The sequence below is a fragment of the Photinus pyralis genome, unplaced genomic scaffold, assembly GCF_008802855.1.
Source record: "Photinus pyralis isolate 1611_PpyrPB1 unplaced genomic scaffold, Ppyr1.3 Ppyr1.4_LG7, whole genome shotgun sequence".
Classification (NCBI taxonomy): domain Eukaryota; kingdom Metazoa; phylum Arthropoda; class Insecta; order Coleoptera; family Lampyridae; genus Photinus; species Photinus pyralis.
The window spans coordinates 19736650-19757900 of record NW_022170738.1 but is presented as its reverse complement, the minus strand read 5'-3'; the positions used below and the strand labels follow the sequence as shown (position 1 = coordinate 19757900).

General features: G+C 36.4%; 1 protein-coding gene across 4 annotated transcripts in view; it reads left to right on the top strand.

Annotated features, from left to right (window-relative positions):
• The first annotated feature begins 344 nt into the window (after positions 1-344).
• Positions 345-21251, top strand: part of LOC116176835 (echinoderm microtubule-associated protein-like 2) — a 28742-nt gene continuing 7835 nt past the window's right edge. The window contains exons 1-4 of one of the 4 annotated variants that reach the window (XM_031495637.1): positions 346-939; positions 8221-8476; positions 8528-8809; positions 8882-8950. In XM_031495637.1, the coding sequence (XP_031351497.1) occupies positions 789-939; positions 8221-8476; positions 8528-8809; positions 8882-8950 (758 nt within the window). In that variant the 5' untranslated portion in view covers positions 346-788. Of the gene's footprint in view, positions 940-7768; positions 7836-8220; positions 8477-8527; positions 8810-8881; positions 8951-21251 lie in introns of those variants that run through there. The other 3 variants (XM_031495638.1, XM_031495640.1, XM_031495639.1) reach the window with 3 other exon arrangements.

Genomic DNA, 21251 nt, shown 5'->3' with positions numbered 1-21251 from the left:
CACATGTTATTATACGATGGTTTTATTCAATCTGAATATTAAATAATTTAGTCCATTCAATCCTTATGCCGCCGCTTAATATGTCAATTAATTCTTTATTATATGTAATTGAAACTAATGATATCTTTCTGCTAGCGTACCAATTTTAAAATTACAAAATGTCAACGTCCTCTTTACAGCCAATTTATTGCAATAAGCACGACGAATCTCTGCTTTCCAAGCTACACTGAGTTGTTGGAATCTGTTTATTGATTGATGATTGCTGAAATTTTAGAGCTTTCAGTGGGAGGTCGATTGTAGCGTAGCGCCGTACACGGCGAGATTATGAACACAATTTTCCGATACGCGGAATACAACACAAACTGTTCCGTATCGCACAAACGCACGTAAAATAATTGCAATAACATGTGATAAATAAATCCAGTGATAGTTCCCGTCGAAAGGCCAATGAATTTGGTAACAGTGAATTTATAATTAATTACCCTGAATTAATTACGGAATAAGTAGGCTGTGTTTTTAATGTTTCTATTAATATTGATTAAGTAAAGGCAAACGTTTGATATCAAACTTATCTCGAGGACTGTTAAGATAAAATTTTGATAAATTCTTTACCTGCACGAGTTTGTTGTGCGGTTTAACTTTGAAGTCAAAATTAGACTACACGTGACTCAAAACGGAACTGCCTTATTATAAAATAGTAAAACATCGTTATTTACGTGGTGGCCACTTTGAAAACTGCTGTGTGACGTTAGTGAATCGACGACGTTTAATAATGTAATTTTCAAAATATGAGCGAAACAAATGGGGTGTCAAAAGAGCAAAACGAAACGGAAACGGAAGCACTCGCTCCTGCTACGTATAAAAGAAGTTTGTTGACGCAAATTTCGGAAGGACCGGAAAGTTTGGACAACTCGCTTAATAATGGATTTAAAGCGTGGAGTAAGTTGCAAAATAATGTTATAATTAGCATCTCTAAACTGTGTTATAATATGCAAGGTCCTCTATAATTAAATCGCCATTAGTCGGACACGTTTTGGGACCGGGGCATACTTTTTTATTTATAGACGTCTTTACTAATTAAAACCGTAGGTATCTAATATGACTTGACGTCCTTTCAGAAGGTCTCACGTTACGTTGTTTACTGAAAAATCGCGAAATTTGAAAGTAAACGAAAGTATGTAAGAGATGTTCCTCTTAAATTCGTGCACTTTCTTTTTCTTGTATTACACGCTCAAGCAGATATTTTATGCCCGAATCCGAAATAAGGAACGATAATTACGGTACACTCGGTATCGTTTACATACTCCGCACTTGAAAAGTGAGAAGGTCGTGTCGCAAGGTCTTTAATATTTCAATTGTTTTGCGATTTCGTAATTGCGTGTAGTCAATTTTCTACGGCTAAAACGATTACGGCACTCGATTGCGCACAATTTATTTATAGGTGCTTATGTGTACCTACACTTGTATTTGATTGTATCCGCAGATAATTCTTATCCTTCCTTTTCCTCCCAAATTGTTCTCAGCAAGATTTGTAGGGCAATGACACATGCAATTCATAGCTGCAATGTTATGAGTTTATGACACGTACTCATTGTGACGTAACTTATAAAACGTGCCAAATCATATAATAAAAGTGCTAATCTGTGTAAAGGTCGCAATTAAACAAGAATGAGCTTACTTAGTAAATCGTAAGTATTATAGTTAAAAGTGGGTTATATTGTGTCCAAATCTTATATTAAGATACCCTCGAAGATACCTATTACTTTTGTTCTGGCCCTCCTTCTAACAATCTCCACCCTTCGGATGCTTCGAAGTTGTTGACCAGGACCATGACCTCTAAGTCATAAGCAACGATCTGCAAAAAAACCTTTTTCCCATTTTAAATCCCTGTTTTGGAATATTCACCCGGTACCTATACAATCATCAATTTTCAAATGAACAATTGAGCCTTTTTGTAAAGAAATGTGGATAGCTATAGACGAGGCTATAGAGGTTTTAAGCACCACTCAAGTTTTTGTCCATCGAGACTGATCGAAACGAGTATCGAGACCATAAGTTTCAGCATGGCAGCTCAGAAGTATCGCGTCTTCCTAACTGCGTTCATAGACGAATATTTTGTACGGTGGAAAATTCTTTTAAAAATTTCAAACCGGTTAAAAACATGAATAGACTGAGTCTTTAAAGGATGTTTATATTCACTGTTGAAACGTCAAAATGTTCACTCGTCAATATCCTTAAAGGAAACGGTCTGTATCGATTAGAAAATTAAACTTTCTCAGCGACAAAAACTATCCATTGAGTCGTCCAACCTTGGAATACCGAATCACCTCCGGCTGATTGGTTTAATTTGGATAACTCGACCCGAATTCCCGTAATAGCGCATTAAAATCTCTCTGGGGGTCGACAATATTGCCAAAAGTTGGTGGTAATATCAAGGCTGGTAAATATAACCTCAATTCGAGTAAAAAATGTTGCGGTATAAGAGGAAATACGAGTTCATACTTAGGAAATATAAACTAAAAAGGAAATATAATTTCTCAATGAGGAAATATTTTTGCAAAATAACAGAGACGGTTTCCTCCGAGCCATTTGCCAATCCCACGCTTAGAAAATCAATTAGCCAGAAACCACGGCATCGGTATTTTTTTGGTGAGTGGTTGTCGTGCTCATTAGGAACGAACACGTACGTATAACCCATTAATTTTTCCTAATCTCCAGCCAGACTGGCGCGATGAACCTTGTCACGCAATTAATCTACTAGTGCTGTACATAAAAAAAACAATAGAGCAACAAAATGGAGAATTACGACTATCAAAAACCTTAAACAGTACACAGTCGCTCGATTTGGATGGACTGGTGTGGGAGAAGTAGTGTTGCCTGAAGAATTAAATTGGAGGAAATAATAAGTTACCTATTCATTGTAGCGATGTATTTTCTTTTTCTCTTGCCATCGTTGACATTATTAAGCGTTAGCGTTTAGTACCTGATAAAATAGTTAAATGAAGGTCCGTATTAAAAAATTCACAGATTTCGCAATCCTTGCAACCATCGGAGACATTGGAAATAATAACCGTATAACCCGAGGTATAACCTATAAAGTCATAAATAACCCTTCACACGGAATAATCTTAAACGTAAACTTTCTGAATAATAAGCGGCGTAAGTACATGCTTGTAGTACTATCACGGGAGATGTGCGAGAATTTTAAATTCGAATTAACAAAACCCCTGCGCACTGTTAAGTAAGTACCGTATCGACAGTGTCCGCGACTTTTCCTGAATCTCCCGATTGCAGTCGAGTACGGTACAATCAATACTAGACGCGACACCACTGTCTTTTTTTCTACTCGGTAAACCTGGTAAATTCATACCCATACAAAACATAACCATTTCCAATGCTAAAAATAAAGTTTCAATGATCCCAAAAAAACGAAACGTCAGACATAAAATCTTATTCATGCTAACTTGTAAGGGAGAAAAATTTGCAATGAGAATTTAATTTTTTTTCGGTTATTTCTGACAGTATGCGGAATTCTTTCACTTTCTAAATAGGGTTATTATTTCTTTTATTATTTACTTAATTCCGAGCTTAATTCATATTTCATTGATTTAAAGTTTGAATAATTTTTTTGTTGCTCAAAATTTAAAAACTTAGATTGAGTTTTAATTTTGAACTGCCATCGAGGCGATGACATAATTATCGGTTGCTATGAGTTCATTTCTTTCAAATCCAACTTGGATGAATATAAATATAGCAAATAAAATATGTGAATGTTCGTATTTTTGCAATATCTCTGCTTAGAAAACAGGTATCAAAATGGTGTTTTACTGATATTCTCACTTTTTCATCTTATTTGATAATATCATATAATAATTATATCGTTCCATTTGAAATTTTCAAAAAACCTGCAAAGTTTATGTTAATGTCACATCGCGCCCTCTACGACTCATGACATTTACTAAAAAGACTCTATTCATGTAAAATCTGATTCCACGAAGAGAGCTCCTTCCAACAAGACCTATTATGTGAAAATCTGTTAACCTAAACCCAATTTACATTCAATTCCTTAAATAGATGATTCCCACCTCCTTATATTTTATGAGTTAGGTTAGAGCAATATCTGTATCAAAATGATGGAAAATTGATACCAGATTGCTATGCATGCTTGTTGGGTATATTTTAGAAAAAAGGCAATTTTTTTACTTAACTATGATTCGAAACTAGAAACTTGAAAATAATTTCCAGCGATTTCTCTTGGCCCCTTTCGTTAACAAAAATTTTTTCCTGAAGCGGTGCAATTAACGGTTCCATAGACCTGAGACCTGTACCTATGCTGTGACTGCACGTTGAGCGCCAAATAAATAATGCTATATTCAATGGTATGCGGTCAACTACACCACCCACAAAACACCTGTCCAGCTAGCTCAAACAAATCAAAATTGAAACAGAATTTTTATAATTTCTCCACGGACACTTCCGGCATATGCTACAAAGAAAAATCCCATTGGCCTAAATTAATAATTTGGGAGACTTAGTAGCCTCGATCCACTCGCGAAAATTCCAAAGGAAGCTACACGATTTTTGGACGCGCAAACAAAAATCTGACATGAAAACTCTATGCGGGTAGTACAAAGGATTCAAATAAACACAGAATTAATTGATTGACAAATCAAACACATGAATGACAAATTAAAGCAACATTCCTGAAATAAATAAAAGCTTACAAAGTTGTTTAGACAACTTACCCCGCACACAGACGTTCGGCGTTTGAAAAATAGAAAATCTAAAAATTACAGGTTTTTTCTTTTTTAATTGTACTAATCTGGTCGTACAAGGGTTTGTTATAACCAAGGCGCACTCCACATACAAACGCTGACAACTTCTGAACTTCACTTTTCGTTAACACACAATGATTTTCGTGATTCTTGGTATTAAACGAATCGATGTTTTTACGAGTAACTTTTAGCATCTTTTATATGAATTGATCAGTACTTCCCGAAAGGTAATGTAATGGACTTTTTATGTGTAGAAAGGAAAATAAGTTATGGCCTCAGTTATGGCATAAATATTCTTACAAATAAGAACCTTCGCATTGCGTACTCTGCGCATGCTCACACCTGATTTTAAAAATATGCTATATGTTTGCCTTTATACTCGTAGAAGAATCTTTGGTTAAAATTTCAACAAAATATCTCTATAAATAAGAAAATTGGCATTGCGCATGCGCACATTAATCGTCAAGATTTTTTCTTAGTTGAGATGCCAGAGCTATAAGCTACCGACGGAATACAAAAAGAACGAACTAAATACTTATCTTGAAAACTGTAGGAATATCTCGAGGAGTACTTAGTTAAGGACGGAGAAAGTGACCATAATAGCGCCTTCCAATTTGAGTTCGAAAATGCGCTAAAAATCAAACAAGAAACGCAAACTTTGGGACATTTGGGGACGTAGCTTCCACACGAAACATCTTGAATCTTCAATTTATATTTAAAAAAATGCTTGTTTTGGTTCTCTCTATCACGCAATAAATAATTAAAATAATAAATAAAGTTAATGCAATACATGAGTATGAGTAGGTACCTAATTAGCAGTTCGATTAGCACTTAATTAAGAGTGTTGTTCCGCTCAGTGTAAGAACATATGTAACTAGCAGAATACGTTGTACACACTTTAAAAATTTCAAATAAAGGAGCCATAAATTTCGAGTTGGGACACTATTTAAGCAAATCTCGAAAAAAATGCCCTTATACAATGCAATTTATTTTTTCAAAATATTTTCCAACAATTTCCAAACAGCCCCAAAGAATACAAAAACTGTTTACCTCAAATTCCCTGAATTCCGTCCGTTCGTCTGTCCAAAGATTTGATATCTCGACAGGCCACGTAAAATGCAGCGGATTTTGCGTATTTAGGTTTTTAAGCTCTAAGCACGGTGGGTCTATACCACCATAGGACCATAAAGGACTTTACCGAAAAACCCAAGTAAAAACCGCTCAGTGTTCGTAGGGGCGTTCTCACTTTCTAATACGTTAGATAATCCTGTAGGTAATCTATAAACCTCGCTATAAACGTAACAGAGTGTTCCTAAATACGATGATCTTTGTATCTCATGCATTTTTTTTATTTACTTAGCTCAAATATGTTTTTTCAGGGGTCATGTTTCATTTTCTACCTCTGAACTTTTTTTGGGGCACCACTGGTAGATTGTAAAATGAGAGTTTGGTTTTCTGTTTTGTTTGGAAACTTTTTGGTCTCCAAATTTTTTGGTATTTGCGAGCGTAATCGAGAAAAAAATAAATGAAAGTAAAATTTTTAAAATGGTCCAGTTCATCATTTAATCACATACAAACTGCATTTTTCTAGGTGGTCCGAGTAAGTATACTGAGATCGAGACTGAGATCTCAAACAGGGAGGACGGCAGATTGACTTCTCGTAGGTTATGTAAGATAAACTGCTTTTAGATGAATATAACAATGAAAATAATGAACTTGATTTGAAACGAATTGCTTGGTATACTGGTTAGAAGGAATTTTTTAATATGATTAAAAATACATACAATGTTTCCCCAATGAGTGATTAAATCAATGATAACGTTTAAAAATAATGACTTTATTGATTTCTGATAAACATCTCGCACTTCTGATGTACCTATTTTAGTACTTGACAATGCACCATCGTGCATTTTTAAATAGGTTTCAATTCAATATTGATCTATACTCACAAACATAGAAATCGAAGGGAAACATACTTGTATAATCTACATGGAAAACCGCAAGGAAATGATTTTTTTATCGTACTACGCTGTAAATTAAAGTTTATTGGCCGATGTTAAGGGCCACAATCACACAAATAAAACTTCGCAAAACATGTAGTCCGGGACTCCTGGTTTGTGCTATAACTGCTAATTTGAAATAAAAATAAGTGTGCTTACCTAGTGTGGTAGAAGCTGTAAATTTGACATTATACTATGCCGCGTACATCTTGTAGAATGTAGTGTTTCAAACCGCAGAAAGCGGTATGGAGGCGTGGGGTTCCGCAAGGGTCAGTTTGTGGCCCTACTTTCTCATCGTCTATACGCACCTAATTAAGTTTTCTGTTTCGACATTGATTCATTTGGACACGCGTTTCCGCTGCATAATTAAGGGTCAAATAAAATTCAATAACAACTGGTATAAAGGATACACTCTCACTTTTTAAATATTGTCTAGCGATGTTGTTTTGATAGCTTAAATTTACGAGTTGTCGTAACTAGATGTATGAATTATTAATACAATCCGTCCACTTGACCCACATAGTACCTATATTTGAAATTATTAAACGATCAATCTTGAATTTATACCATTGTTACGTATTACTTAATTATATCATTAAACCTTTTCTGGCGCGATTTAATTTCGGGACCCCGCGGTTTGCAGACCCAAATTTGGCCGAATCGCCAAACCGATCTTTGTTTATTTATGATGTCAGGTTTTTTTTATTTTTGGTATAAAATCGGCCTATTTCCCCATATTTGTACTAATGATAATTAGTGTTAAAATTAGCCAGATGTCGTGACCCCCAGTATCTTGCTCATTCGATTGCATTACACATTTATCGAACTTTATTCGCTCCTTAGTCCTTATGGATCGGAATTTCTCAAATAATTGTATATGAGATGACGTGTATATACCGTTTACGCCTGGTAATTACGAGAAATGTATCATTTAAGTAATTAGTATGTTTAATGTCTTGTGTTACCGCCTTTACCCATATTGAAGATCGCGTGTGTCACTAAATCGTAATGAGTTTATATAAGACGGCCATACGCAATGTGCATTTTATGAAAGTATACAGTAAGACATACTTCAGGGTTAAAAATTTTTTCGAACCTAAAAGGCGTAGAATGAAAGCGAAAACTTTTCAGACTGAAGACTGAAACTGAAAATATCAGTAACCACACACACCTCATGATTTATATATGTATCTTAATCCATCAATTAATCTGTTTGAAAAACTCGCTTTGACCAATCCAATGCCAAATTTTAAGTCATTGACTTCTGCATAACTAGTTATTGTCTGGCCATTAAAGGATGTCTGAGCGTTTTAAAATTACTATGTACTTATTCCTTTATGTAATTTTTTTCGTGCCATTGGTTTGACGAAAGGAAGTTGAATAATGAGAAACTTCACCTCGTTGTTCTCTACAAGTTTCCGGCTAAAAAGTTATTACTTTTACAGATGAAATGCTGGAGGCGGAAAACCATGGAATGCTCGGGCGAGTGCAGGATTTAGAACGACGCGTCTTGGAGCAAGGGGATGAGTTGGTCTGTCTCAAAGCTACCCTTGCGGAAGCTCTCCGGCGGCTTAGCATCGTGGAGGGAATGCGCACACCCCATAGCCTAACACAGATATCGTCGAGTCCGTCAACGCCTGTACGAAATGGAACGTCCAAAGAACAACTGCGATTAAGACAGCCCGTAATTTCTAGTGCCAAGTGAGTATTTTACCGATGACGCTTGGGAAACTGACCCCAACTTAATTGCAGAATAAATCTCGACGCTCGCGAAATCAATCGAAGAAGCTATGCGGGTTCGTCACTGCCACAAAGACGTGCCGTCCACTATCAGTCAACGGGGTCGCTACATAGTGACAGTCAAAGTTCGAACAGCGTATCTCCCATCCCCTCGCCATCGCCCAGAGCTACACCATTACCTGTACCACCAAAACGCACACCTGTAGCGACTCAACAAAACGGTTCCAATGGGCTACACAAAAGGTGGAGTTCAACGGGAGACTTTAATAATGGCCTCATAAGCCCTCAGTCAAAGTAAGTCAATTTCCCATTTTAATCCCGTTTCCGCTTGCCTGAAGTAGCTGGAATGTTTCTTTTTTTTTCTAGATTTTCCACGAAGTCCTTCTTAAATTTATTTACGAAACCTAGTTCGGCTATGGCGAATGTAAAGCATGGGTATGTGCATTTTTGTTTTTCTTTAATTTTGTTATGTTTGCGTTTGAATAAGTTCACACCCTGCAACTCTTTTCGGTTACACTGTTACAGCTTCATGAAGAATTTGTTACTTTTGTGTAACTTGTGGAAAAGTAGATACGATTCGCAAATTAATAAATATAAAATTTATCGCGGATTAGTAGATTGGGTCCCATCTGGATTTCACGAAGATCCACGGTAGGTATCCCGGAAAGTAACAAAAAGTTTACCTTGGAGAGGTAGCAAATAAAATTCGCCAAAAACCAATTCCAATAAATACGCTGGTTGTTATCTGTCACCCATTCACCTAATTACGGTTAATTACACTTATCCAAATAGTCGGAATGAAATTTCTAAATTCGGCAGTTCAGCAATGCCCTTTTGTTTCTTGGAATGTGAGGTCAAGCGTCGCAATCGGTCATCACGTTGATATTTTCCTTAAAGTGACCCTCGAGGTCGCTGTTTTGGAAATTAGGGCAAAGGGGCTGTAATTTGATGAACAATGTAAAGTTGATGCAGATTTGTTTAACCCCACTTCCGCCGATTGTCGTGAGAATGTCCAAGATGAAAGATGACCACAGCTTGAGAAATTGATGAGAGTAGTACGAAAGAAGAATGCTTTGATCACCAAAAGGTCAATATAGTTTCGAAACCGCCCCAAATGGGTAGATAAAAAAGAGAGGGCCATATTGAGAACCAAAGTTATTGCGACACATGACAAATTATGCATTTCAAATTTACAAAGGAGAAAAAGATGTAAACAAAGCAAAGCGTTCAAACAGAAAAAGGTTCTGTACTTACTTAGGTTATATAGTTATTTTTTTTATTGAGTCATGCACGGTGGTCTCCCTGTTTGCCTGGATTTCCTAACCTTTTTTCGATTTTGTATGTTGGCGAGTGGTTCATGAATACCGTCCTGTATGTTTAAATGCGTGTGAAGGCTTCAGGCGCCGAGAAATCGTAGGAGAAGACAAGCTACTACGGAACGCTTTGGCAAGGGTCACATCCGCCGTCAAGTTTGCTACGTAGCGTGGAGGTGACTCATCAGGAACTTGGTCCACTTGGAATAAATTTATAGGGGTCAAGCCGTCAAATTCATTTCAAAAGATATTTTGCGAATTCGTTAGGATAAAGGCCAACAATAGCCAGCCGACGACAAAATTTGCATTATTTTTATACGATTTGAAAGTAAAACCAAAATTATTAGTTTGAGCGTGGATTTTCAGTCTTGGTTTTGTAAATAAGTAAATAAGTCAAAAGTTTGCGCAGAAGAACACAAAAATCGATTCTTAAAGGCTAATACAGGGTGTCCTAACTAAAATTTGCATCCGTTTCTACATCGACTTTCGGATAAATAAGAAAAAAATCCGATCAAATTACTACATCATTTTGAAAGGTTATTCAATCTGGATCGAACTTATGTTTAGATTTCCATCCGTCTGGTTAAATGAAAAATAGGATTATCACTTAAGCTGCATTCACAACCTCCAATTAATGTTTATAATTAATGAATGAAATTATTTCGTTAACTTTACACAAAGCAATCATTCACAATGCCTGAAATTAATACGTGAAATTAACCGTTCGTCTCGCGACAGTAATCACTTGGCTGCTACGCACATGCGTATTACACCTTCCCATTAATGCACAAAACTTTAAATTTAAATTTAGAAATGTGAATAAAGAAATACCGTTCTGCGCATGTGCGTAGCAGCCAAGTGATTACTGTCGCGAGACGTTCCTGAAATTAATGTCTAAGCAGTGTCGCCACCTATGTACCGGCGAGGCAATTGGTTAATTGTTTATACAACAAGTTTCAACATAACCTTGTAGCGCAAGCACAAGAATCAGTGTTTGTGTTAATAAGTGTCTTTTAACTATAACTAGCCTTATCCTAAAGTGGCAAGATACTTTTTTCTGTTCGCCACATTCATTGTATATGTAAACAAAATCAAAACAAACAAAACAGGGTTATGTCGGCTGTCATATAAAAGCACGCATGCGCACCTCTGTTCATTTCCGTAAAATTAAGCGACAAAGTTTGCAGTTTGCAAACTTCTGCGTTAAGTATTAATTTCGACGATTAATTTTCTATATTGTGAATGTTACCCTTAAAATACATAGCTTTAAACATTTACATTAATTTTCGATTGTTAATTGTAGGTATTAATTTTGAGGTTGTGAATGCTACTTTAGTCTTCAATTTACCCTAATGTTATTACTTTTTAGCTGTTACTTCAGGGATTTGAGAAAAATAGAATTTTTTGTTTCATTGTATTTAGCTCGGTATTTAGTTATTTAATAACGTAATGAAAATAGTAGTTGAATGCAACGGATGCACTTTTTGAAGTGTATGCGCCCCCACCCCCCTCTCTCACTCAACCCCATACTCGGCGCACGCACTTTTCTGAGCATTTCTCCTAGTCACGGTAAACGAAATTAATGTTAGATCTAATTATAGAATGGAATGAGCTTTCAACCAATATATCACAAGACCTATCATACCAATTAATTTATTAAGGAGGTGGCCACCCCGCCTAAGGGCATGAGATGAAAGTTTTGAAAGTGAAGTGATATTTGGGCCCTCTTCCACGTGTTCGAGTATTCGTTGAATTAAATTTTGGAAATTGATTTGAAAGAAGCGCACAAAGAGAGTGCATTTAGTTAGACATTAATTGCATCTAAGGAGTAACCCTGGCGGGGTTGGTTGATACTATGAACAAATAATTAAAACTTTTAGATAAATTGTTTGTTTATTACAGGTATAAATAACGAGGAAGGTATTTCTGAACCAACGTTCTTTTTAATAATCTTTTAACTAATTTAATTCTACCTTTATATACTCATACCACAGACAACATTTACAGATAGCGGAATTCCAACAATTCCACGGAAATTTGTTTGCCTTTCAGTGAAAGCCATTTTCACTCATTTAGATTTTGCTAATTTTATGCGATTACGGGATCAATTGTCTATAAAAATGTATTTCACACAGAGGCAGCCCACTTTGCACGATAGCGTGCAGTGTGTGCTGCATATCCAACCGAAAACTTGACATGCTTGCAGCGTATAGGCATTGAATGAACTACTTTAGAAACAACTAATTTCGTCTTTAAAAAAAATGTGATTTTCCTTTCTAGTGAGGAAAGTGAAAAACAATTTCTGCGTTAATTTTAATGACATTTAAAATTGAAACATACCGGAATTTACATTGCTTTGTCAAACTTCATTATTGTGTACTATAATTTTTCAATTTTGATTGTAGTTTCAGAAAATATCATTGTGTAAAACTTGGGAAGTAAGTGTTTTTCAACTCTCGTTCAATTGGCGCACTCGCTAGGCTCATGTGTCAAACCTTGAATTCGAGTTGAAAAACACTTTCTTCTCTAGTTGCACAAAAGGGTTTCTTTTATAATTCTTGTTACAAAAAACATATGAATGTCCGGTTTTGAAGAGAACTGATTGGTAAACGTGAGATTCTAGAGCAACTTGAGCCGAAGAATTTCATTGGAACAGAATTTATGAAAAATGTGAGTAACTAGTGAACGCGAAAGGGAAAAATTTGGTAAGAACGTGATGGAAGCAATAATTTCAAAATAGTTTCAGTAGTAAACGTAAAAGTAACTTGATAAGAGCTCTAAAGGAACTTCGTTAATAATTAGAGTGGTAAATGTGGGATGAGCTTGAGAAAAATTTGTTGGTAACTTGAAGGAGGCACGAGCTGTCGAATGACGAACTCCATCCTCAATCAATCAAATCGTACGGACAGTCCTTTTCCAACCGTCGCGAACCAGCTAGCCAGCCTCGTTTTTTCGTTGTCTGCAGTATTTAACGGAACACCACCTCCACCATCAATAAAGTCCTTCCAGTATTTTTTTACATTACAATTAGATTAGAAAAGTCCGGCGGAAAACGCGCTTGAACTCCCCACTTCTTTCGCTCGAGCCGCGCACACGTGCATTAATTAATCTGCACCAGATGTGCATTTTCGTTGACTTTGGCTTGATGTCAATAATTGTTATCGCAAATGACCAGATGTTTCTACATTTTATGACGCAATTTCACATTTTATAATTAAATAAACAAATTGAAATAAACAATACGCAATTACAAACAAATCTAAAAGGAAAACTAGCACTACAGAATACAAAGTCAAATGAAATAAACCAACCCTGTGCTTATTCGTAAATAATCCTCCGATTTATTTTAATAGAGTAACATGTTGCTTATATACAGTTCCCGTCATTATTTTCGGTGTTTAGATCTAAATATCGTCGACATAGCAATATACTTATAGTTTATAGTTGGCAACTCTGGGGAAAAATTACAAGCAGTGCCATCTAAATTTGATGCCAAAATGCCAGACGATTTGTACCACTGGGTCGAATAGGATTGCTGGGTTGTAGCACAACGTCGATTCTTTTATCTGTTGATGCGTGAGACAATCGGGAATGGAAAAGAAAAGACACTACAAAAATGAAATATATTACCTACTAACAAAAAGCCAGCAAAAAAAGCCATCATTGGACAAATAAACTTGGCATAATACAAACAAATACAAAAAATAAATCAAACTACTACAACGTGCAAAAGAGAAATACACAAATCAAACAACTAAAGTTGTAGAATAAAAATCAGGTAATCGATTCATCAATCCCAGTTATAATAAAACGAAACACAAGAGACATCATAAATACAATTGCAAGACGTGTTAAATTAGTACAAAAACACATCTACAATCAATTTAGATAAAATAACTCGTAAAATGATAAACTGCATGTACATACGAAACATCAAAATGGCATGACTGCTTCTGTGGCAGCCGTATTCATGTTAAAGTCTACTATAACAAACAGAGACACATTTTAAACAGAAATTTAATTAGAGGGTCTTCCTTCTAGTATTGCTAAGATAGCGGCAGTCCGCACGAGATGAGGAAGAAACAACGAAGAATCGTAACTGTATGAGATACTTCCTCCACTGTATAAATGGTTACTAGAATCATACAGGGCAATATCATACTGGCAATCTCTCATGAATACAAAAATAAATACTTACCTCTACAATCTACTTTATAAACAAAAGACACGGTTCAGTTAGTGGTATATACAGGGTGACAATTTGAAAACTTACCACCCCCCATATCTTAGTAAATAAACGAGATATTTAAAAAAATCAAAATCCGTTTCGGTAATTCGGAGGGGGAATCACAATGACATAGTTGGCGACGCACCCCCTCACACCCCCTGCGCCCCAGCCACCCCAACTTTTAAATCTTAAATAGTGACCCCCCATGTGTGATACGTCGTTGGAAAGCTCTGAAAAAATGCTTTCCAACCATACCAAATAGCATTACATTTAGGTTAGTAATTATCGTGCAAATCAAAAAATAAACATGGAAAATCGTATTTAACTTGAACTTCCAAAGCCGACTCGACAGCAACTCATTTTTGATCGCCAGTTATAATCTATTCTCAAACTCTTGTCGAACCTTTTCAAATGTTGGTTTTGCAATATTTCGACATTCTTGAATTATTCTCTGTCTTAGTTCGTCTAATGTTCGCCGGTTGCGTTTTAAATACGACAGATTTCAAATGTATCAGATTAGTTTATTTTTTGATTTGCACGATAATTACTAACCTAAATGTAATGCTATTTGGTATGGTTGGAAAGCATTTTTTCAGAGCTTTCCAACGACATATCACACATGGGGGGTCACTATTTAAGATTTAAAAGTTGGGGTGGCTGGGGCGCAGGGGGTTGGAGGGGGTGCGTCGCCAACTATGTCATTGTGATTCCCCCTCCGAATTACCGAAACGGATTTTTATTTTTTTAAATATCTCGTTTATTTACTAAGATATGGGGGGTGGTAAGTTTTCAAATTGTCGCCCTGTATAAAACAAAACAAAGCTTGAGTACACCTACAAAGTGCTATTCTTGCTTATGTAAGGTGTGTTACCTAACCGTAGGCATATGTAGTCAAAATCTTGAGAAGAATTTTAAGGCAATTTGAGGGAAAATTTGTGGAATTTGAAATGAACTTAGTTTCTAGAAAAATGAAAGTACTTATTTGCGGAGAACTTAAAATGAACTTCGGAAGGATGAATGTAAACTTCAGGGAAGATGAGGAACCTGGAAGCAACTTGTGAAATAGTTTGAGAGATACTGATTTTGTGAGTGCGGTCATCTTCAAGGTTTAAAATTAGCATCCAAAAATCCAAAAAATATGCACATACGTCGAAATACCTTGAGATACTTGCGCCCATCGGTCTGCAATTTTGGTCCCAAACGACCATTCTTACATAACAAAATGGTTATTTATACAACACATTTATATCAAATGATTGCATGAGATTTTGACCATAAAAAATGCAAAACTCGATATTTATGCGCCAATTTTGAGGTGAAAACGCCCTAACGCATTGCATAATTATGTAATCTTATGCACCATTTTGCTCACCAGGAACGTCTGTACGTTTTCCGCCTTAAGTTACCTTAGGATATTAACTTTGCACCTTCCGTTTTGATCCCTCTTTGATAAACTCAGTTTATTTTTTGCAACATTTTTAGGGTTTTTCGATTTATACGTGCACTCATTACATTTTTATTAATCGATTTCTTGATTCGGTGTCAAAATTGTCAATATACGTTCTGTTGGATGATTATATTACTTACTTAACGTCTTAATCATATAGATTAGGTACGTCCCACATTCTCAGTTATTACTATTAGTGTAGGCGACACTAATTTAATATTACATAATTTAATCGATTAATAAAGGAAGAAATACAAGTGCCAAACTTATTTAACCTTATTTACATTTTAGTGGGAAACTACTGACATTAAAAGATTCTATAATGAAACTAGAAAAAAAACCACGGTTCACCTTAATGTGTCTCTCTTTCTCTATGTAAACGACAGTATGTTTGTCTGATATAGGTGTCACACCTTTGGATCAATCAATCCAGACCAAATTTGGCACATGAGAGAGTCTGAGCGGAGATTTGTACCTATCAAAAAATGGACCTCCAGTGACTCCATTTTCTTATGTATATAGGAAAAGGAGAGCACCTCTCGCCCACGCCTCTCTCCTGTGTCTTGGAAATGAACTTAGGTACAAATAACATTAAAAACGATTTCTGATCAAAAAGTTAATTGGCAATAAGCTACTGTCTAATGTTGGTTGACACCAGTCTTTTTTTAAATTGACCGGTGAGGGAAAGCCAAAATCATGTATGCGTTAAGCAATGCTCAAAATCGCCTCAAGGGGAGGTCGGGGGTGGGCGAATCTTGGTAAGGTATACATCCCGATCTCCCTAATAAATTTCTTGCTCCGACTTTAAAACCCTAGCGATGACCATACTGTCATTTTGGGCCGTTGCCGCTTTTGCCACTAAAGAACAGGTATAGTTTATGTTGAAATCAAATGACACTTGACTACCTCCCAAAAACTGCTAAGTCCTACTGCATGTTGACGCTGTTGAACATTTTTCCAGAGAATTTTCCGTTACAAAGCGGTCGGTGACCTCACCTCTTGCTTCGTTGCCATAACGTATCCAGCTTTATTTTTGGAGTTCTTCCACGACCAAAATCAATCAAAAAATCCATTGAAGGCCATCAATTTTTTGGGAAAACGACAAAACGTACCTACTGTGACTTCGGTGACCAAGAACTAACGAGTTCCCACAATTCAACTGCTCTAGAACTAAATCTGATGGTTCCAAATTCCCAAAATCTAAATAAATGTCCAGAAAATTTGTTTGAACTTTAAAAGGACAGTCATCGTTAACTCGTTACGTATAATGCAGTAAAGTTAACGAGTTTGTTTTTCAAATTGAAGGCCAGAGGTTCTTTATGTTAAAATTGGTAAGCATGTAAAAAGGTAGCACGGTGTAATTATTTTCGTTACTCTTTTTTAATTAAATTTTTGTAGTCGCGTTTCAATATTGCGTGCCTTATATTGTGCTGCTGTAATGTAATGGTTCAGTTTTATTAATATTATAGCGCGCTTTTTGCAACATTTAATCACAAAATCAATACGGGGAGGTGTCGCCCGTGAAAAATACAGAAAGTGCATATAATCGGGTAGAGGTAATCGTGGAATAATCTCCCCGGCGATTATCTAGGTCTGTGTTTCATGCTTCGTCGCAATAGTGGTTCGAATTGTAGCAGTTTTGCGGTATTTCCTCAGTAATTCACGAACAGTTCGGTTGTTAGTTGTAAATTACGAGCAGTTGCGAATTAAACGTTAATAATTCAATTTTGAATTGTACCAAAGTAGTTTAGTTGGGTGCGAAAAATTCCACGTCATACTGATACTGACTCAACTTTAAATTATGGGAAGGTAATTTCTTTTTTGTAATCATTTTGTTTATTTTGTGATTGTAATATTGTTTACTTTTTATCAGCCAACGCTGTAAATTAAATATGAACCGGTAGAATCTTTTTGTGCCTATTTTTAGCAGAGATGATTATAATTCGGCGGCGCGGTTGCAAGGACAACTTTCGCAGAACGAGGATCAAGGTGAAGGTTGCAAAAATTGCATTTCATGAGACACCTCGAATCGAAATCAATTTGCGAAAGCCAAACCTTGAAAATTATCTCTACGTGTCCAACTCTTGCGATTTTTGACTTTTTTTTTGAAAATTGATACCTCCACAACAGACCAACAATATAAAAATGATAATACATAAACTAGTACCTCGACTAGTACTGTCCTCCCCCTTAAGAATTTTAAAATGATTACCAATTTCCGTTTTAATCTTTTAATTTCTAAGGCGCGGTGGGGATTTTGAGAATATTTTAGTTTGGTTTTGCCCACAATGTAATGCGTAGAGCGAGGTGTATGGATTACTCTTTAAATTGTGAAACAATATCTTAGTCGATACATTGTAAGGAAGTTATCACACTTCCACCAGTGGATTCGTATGGTGTTTTATTACGAAAATTGCGATTGCACGCATTTATTTCCAAACGCGACGAAATCTAAATAGGTAGATAGAGGATAAATTGTTTGTACAAAAAAAGTTTTTGTATGGTTCGTGTCATTCTAGTTTTTTTTGTGGAAAATTTTGTTCGCGACAATATCTTAATTCATTTTTAGCGCATTTTTTAAGAATTAAAAAAAGTGCTATTGTTTGCGTTTTGTCCGTCCGTCCGGACCCACTTCTGCCGTTTCTAACTACTTCTAGGGGATGGTCCTAGAGTCCTGGAATTTTTTGCAGTAGGTAGCCTATACCTCGAAGGTGTACCCAAATTTCGTTGTCTAAAAGGGGGCCCCCTCCCCACGATTTATTTCCTGAGATGCTTTTTTTTGAAAGTAAAACGTGCATAGCTTTTACATACGACAACCAATTAGTCCCAGATTTTGCATACGCATGTCAAGTTAAATTTTAGAAAATTTGGGGGGGGGTGGGGTTAAACAAACACATGTTCTACTCGTCATGGTATTCTAATGAAAGGTCTCATCCAAATAAACTGGTTTGTACAAAGTATAATTTTCTCATGCGACTCTTTTTCGAGATCAGTAAGCGACGGGACCTGGGGGGGGGGGGGGGCTAGTTAAAAATTAATTGTATCTCTCATTGTATTCTAATTAAAGGTCTCATCGAAAGGAACCGTTTTCTACCTACTACTGCTCTTCTTTCTGTCCTCTTATCAAAGTGCGATGGGGGGGGGGGGGTGGAACTAATTTTATCCTTCATGGAACTCTAATGAAAGGTCTCAACGGAAGGAATTCATTTCTACCAACCATAGCCCCCCTCTTCGACTTCTTATCGTGATCGGGTATATTCCCTTATACCTCAAGAACGGATTGTCGGAAGAGGGTACTCACAAAGGACGATTGAGACGTCTGCAAGAAATATATCCATTGGTGATGTCAAAACAAAAGTTATTTCGGTTAAAAAAATGCGCTTTATCTGCACAAGAGTTGTGCACAATTTATACTTGTTTAACCCCAGCCACGATTTGTGAACTTCCGGAAAAATTTTTCAAATCACCAATTTTTACCACCACCTCTGATGAGGTATTGCATTGAGGTAAAAAATAACACCCTCCTTTTTTGACGGAAATACTTGTTTTGAATCACCATGAATCCGAATTAAACAACAAAATCTCGATGATGTCGGTCCGTCTGTACTCTTATTACTGACCTCGTTTCCAGCTAAACGGCTGAACCGATTGGAATCAAATTTAGTACACATACAATACAGTCATAAAAGGGTAGCATCGCGCATGTGCAGGTGTGCAGGTGTGCTGGTGGTATCTGTGCTAGCCACAGCAATTTTTTTAAAATGTTTTATTCCAAATAGGTTCTGCGTATTGAACATGAAACACGAATGCCTAATAATCTCGCCTATTAACTCTACAGTCCATCCGAATTATAATAGGGGAGTCCGCGATGCTAAATGGGGATTTACTCGAGCGTCGTAGGGACCTATTGAACTTTATAGATTAGATGGTAGAAAGAAAAAGTTATATGATATACATCCTTCCACCAGGGGGGGGGGGGGCGCGAGTCTACACTTTTTGCATAATGTATAAAAGAATAGTCACATCAAAATACTCGAACGCGTCAGATATTGATAGTGTATATGTCCCACGTGTCTGATATTGGAGGAGGTATGTTAATCCGCTGGTTTGCAGGGTGGGGGAGGAGGGCAAAAAAACGGGATTTGTCCGAGCGCGTTCGATATTTAGAGGGATGTTAAGTGAACCCCAAAGAAGCTCCCATCCAAAAGAGTCACGATTTAAACATGACGCAATCCCGGGCGCAGCTTTTTGAAAATGCAAAAAAATCGTCATTTTGAAATAATCGTGCCGGCCCATAATCTGACGATTATTTAGAGGGATTCTCTTTATCTGCCGGTTTGAAAAAACCTTTTTTAAGTGAGGCTTTTTTACCTACAAAATACAAAATGTACAGTATTATCACTCATTGTCGTAGTAGATATTAAACTCACAAAATTTGATTTCTAAAACACAAAATGTGAAATTTATAACTCAAAAACGGCTGGATCTATTTCACAATCTTAGATTTGTAGGATTCGTCTTCGACCCGAGTATCAGAATTACTATTAAAATATCGAAGAAAACACACTGCCGTTTCGCAACAATCTTCATCGTGTTCTGAAACTACTCTTAGCACACAAATCTTCAAAGGATTAAAAATGTGCACAGTGTGATTACACAACGAACTACTGTACCCGGCACGTAAGAAGGTGAAAGATCCCATTCCTATTGCGCCACGAAACCAGACTCTAAATTAGTCACGGTAGCAGTATAAAGCGAAGTAAAGTAGGCATATGTTAACTCACTTTCGAATATTTAAAATGTACAATTTTAAATGGTTTAAAACTTACTGGGGAGTTATTTTAGTCAAAATTTTTAAATTGCAACCCTTGTTAAGTTTAAAGGTTGAATACACCCCGTTTTTTAGAAACCCCCAAAAGAAAAAATCGAGTAGTGTAAGATCCGAAATGTGTTTCTTTTAAAATAAAGCGAATCTCGACAGGGGTTGCAATTTAAAAATAAAAAACCTCCCCACAGTGTATGAAAGCTTTAAACCATATAAAATGTAGTTTTTATGATGTGACTAGAAATTTTCAGATTTTTTCTTCACTCGTTAGAAACTTGTTGTAGGGTAACTGCGCATTGTTTTAAGAAAAGAACGCTAAAAATGGAAGTATATGTCATTGCAGGAGCGCACTCATGTAGGGGGGGGGGGGTTACAACCTCCTCCGAAATTGTATATGGGCAATATAATGTTTGTCGAGCCAAGCACGCATACGGAATTAAAAAATCCAGAAAAAATTGGAACTATCCTATTATCCCCCCCCCCCCCCCCTACTTTCTGGGTGCGCCCCTGGTACATTGATTATGTTTCGGTTTAATATTCCGTAGTGGTAAATGAGTCCTATTGGTTTTGCTGCTAGCGATCTATTATAAAACGAACAAAAGAATTACGGAATTGTTTTTGAAAACGACACGGGTACTTTCTGATATTCCCCATATTGATTTGTATAAAAGCGGGTCAAGATAACTACGCGTGACAGGGGTTAGTATTCATAAACTCATAATGAAAACGATAACATCTCCATCGCCTATCGCAATTGGAGTAGTTTCAAATGTAGGTATATAAGGTTGCTCCGGAAATTAATTAATCCGCAGGGACCCATTATCAGTGAGAATTTAATTATTAAAATGCTAAAACTCACCTTCACCCAAGTTTCTGACAAAATTGGTGCACCTATTGTACTGCGGGGATTATCCCATAAAATA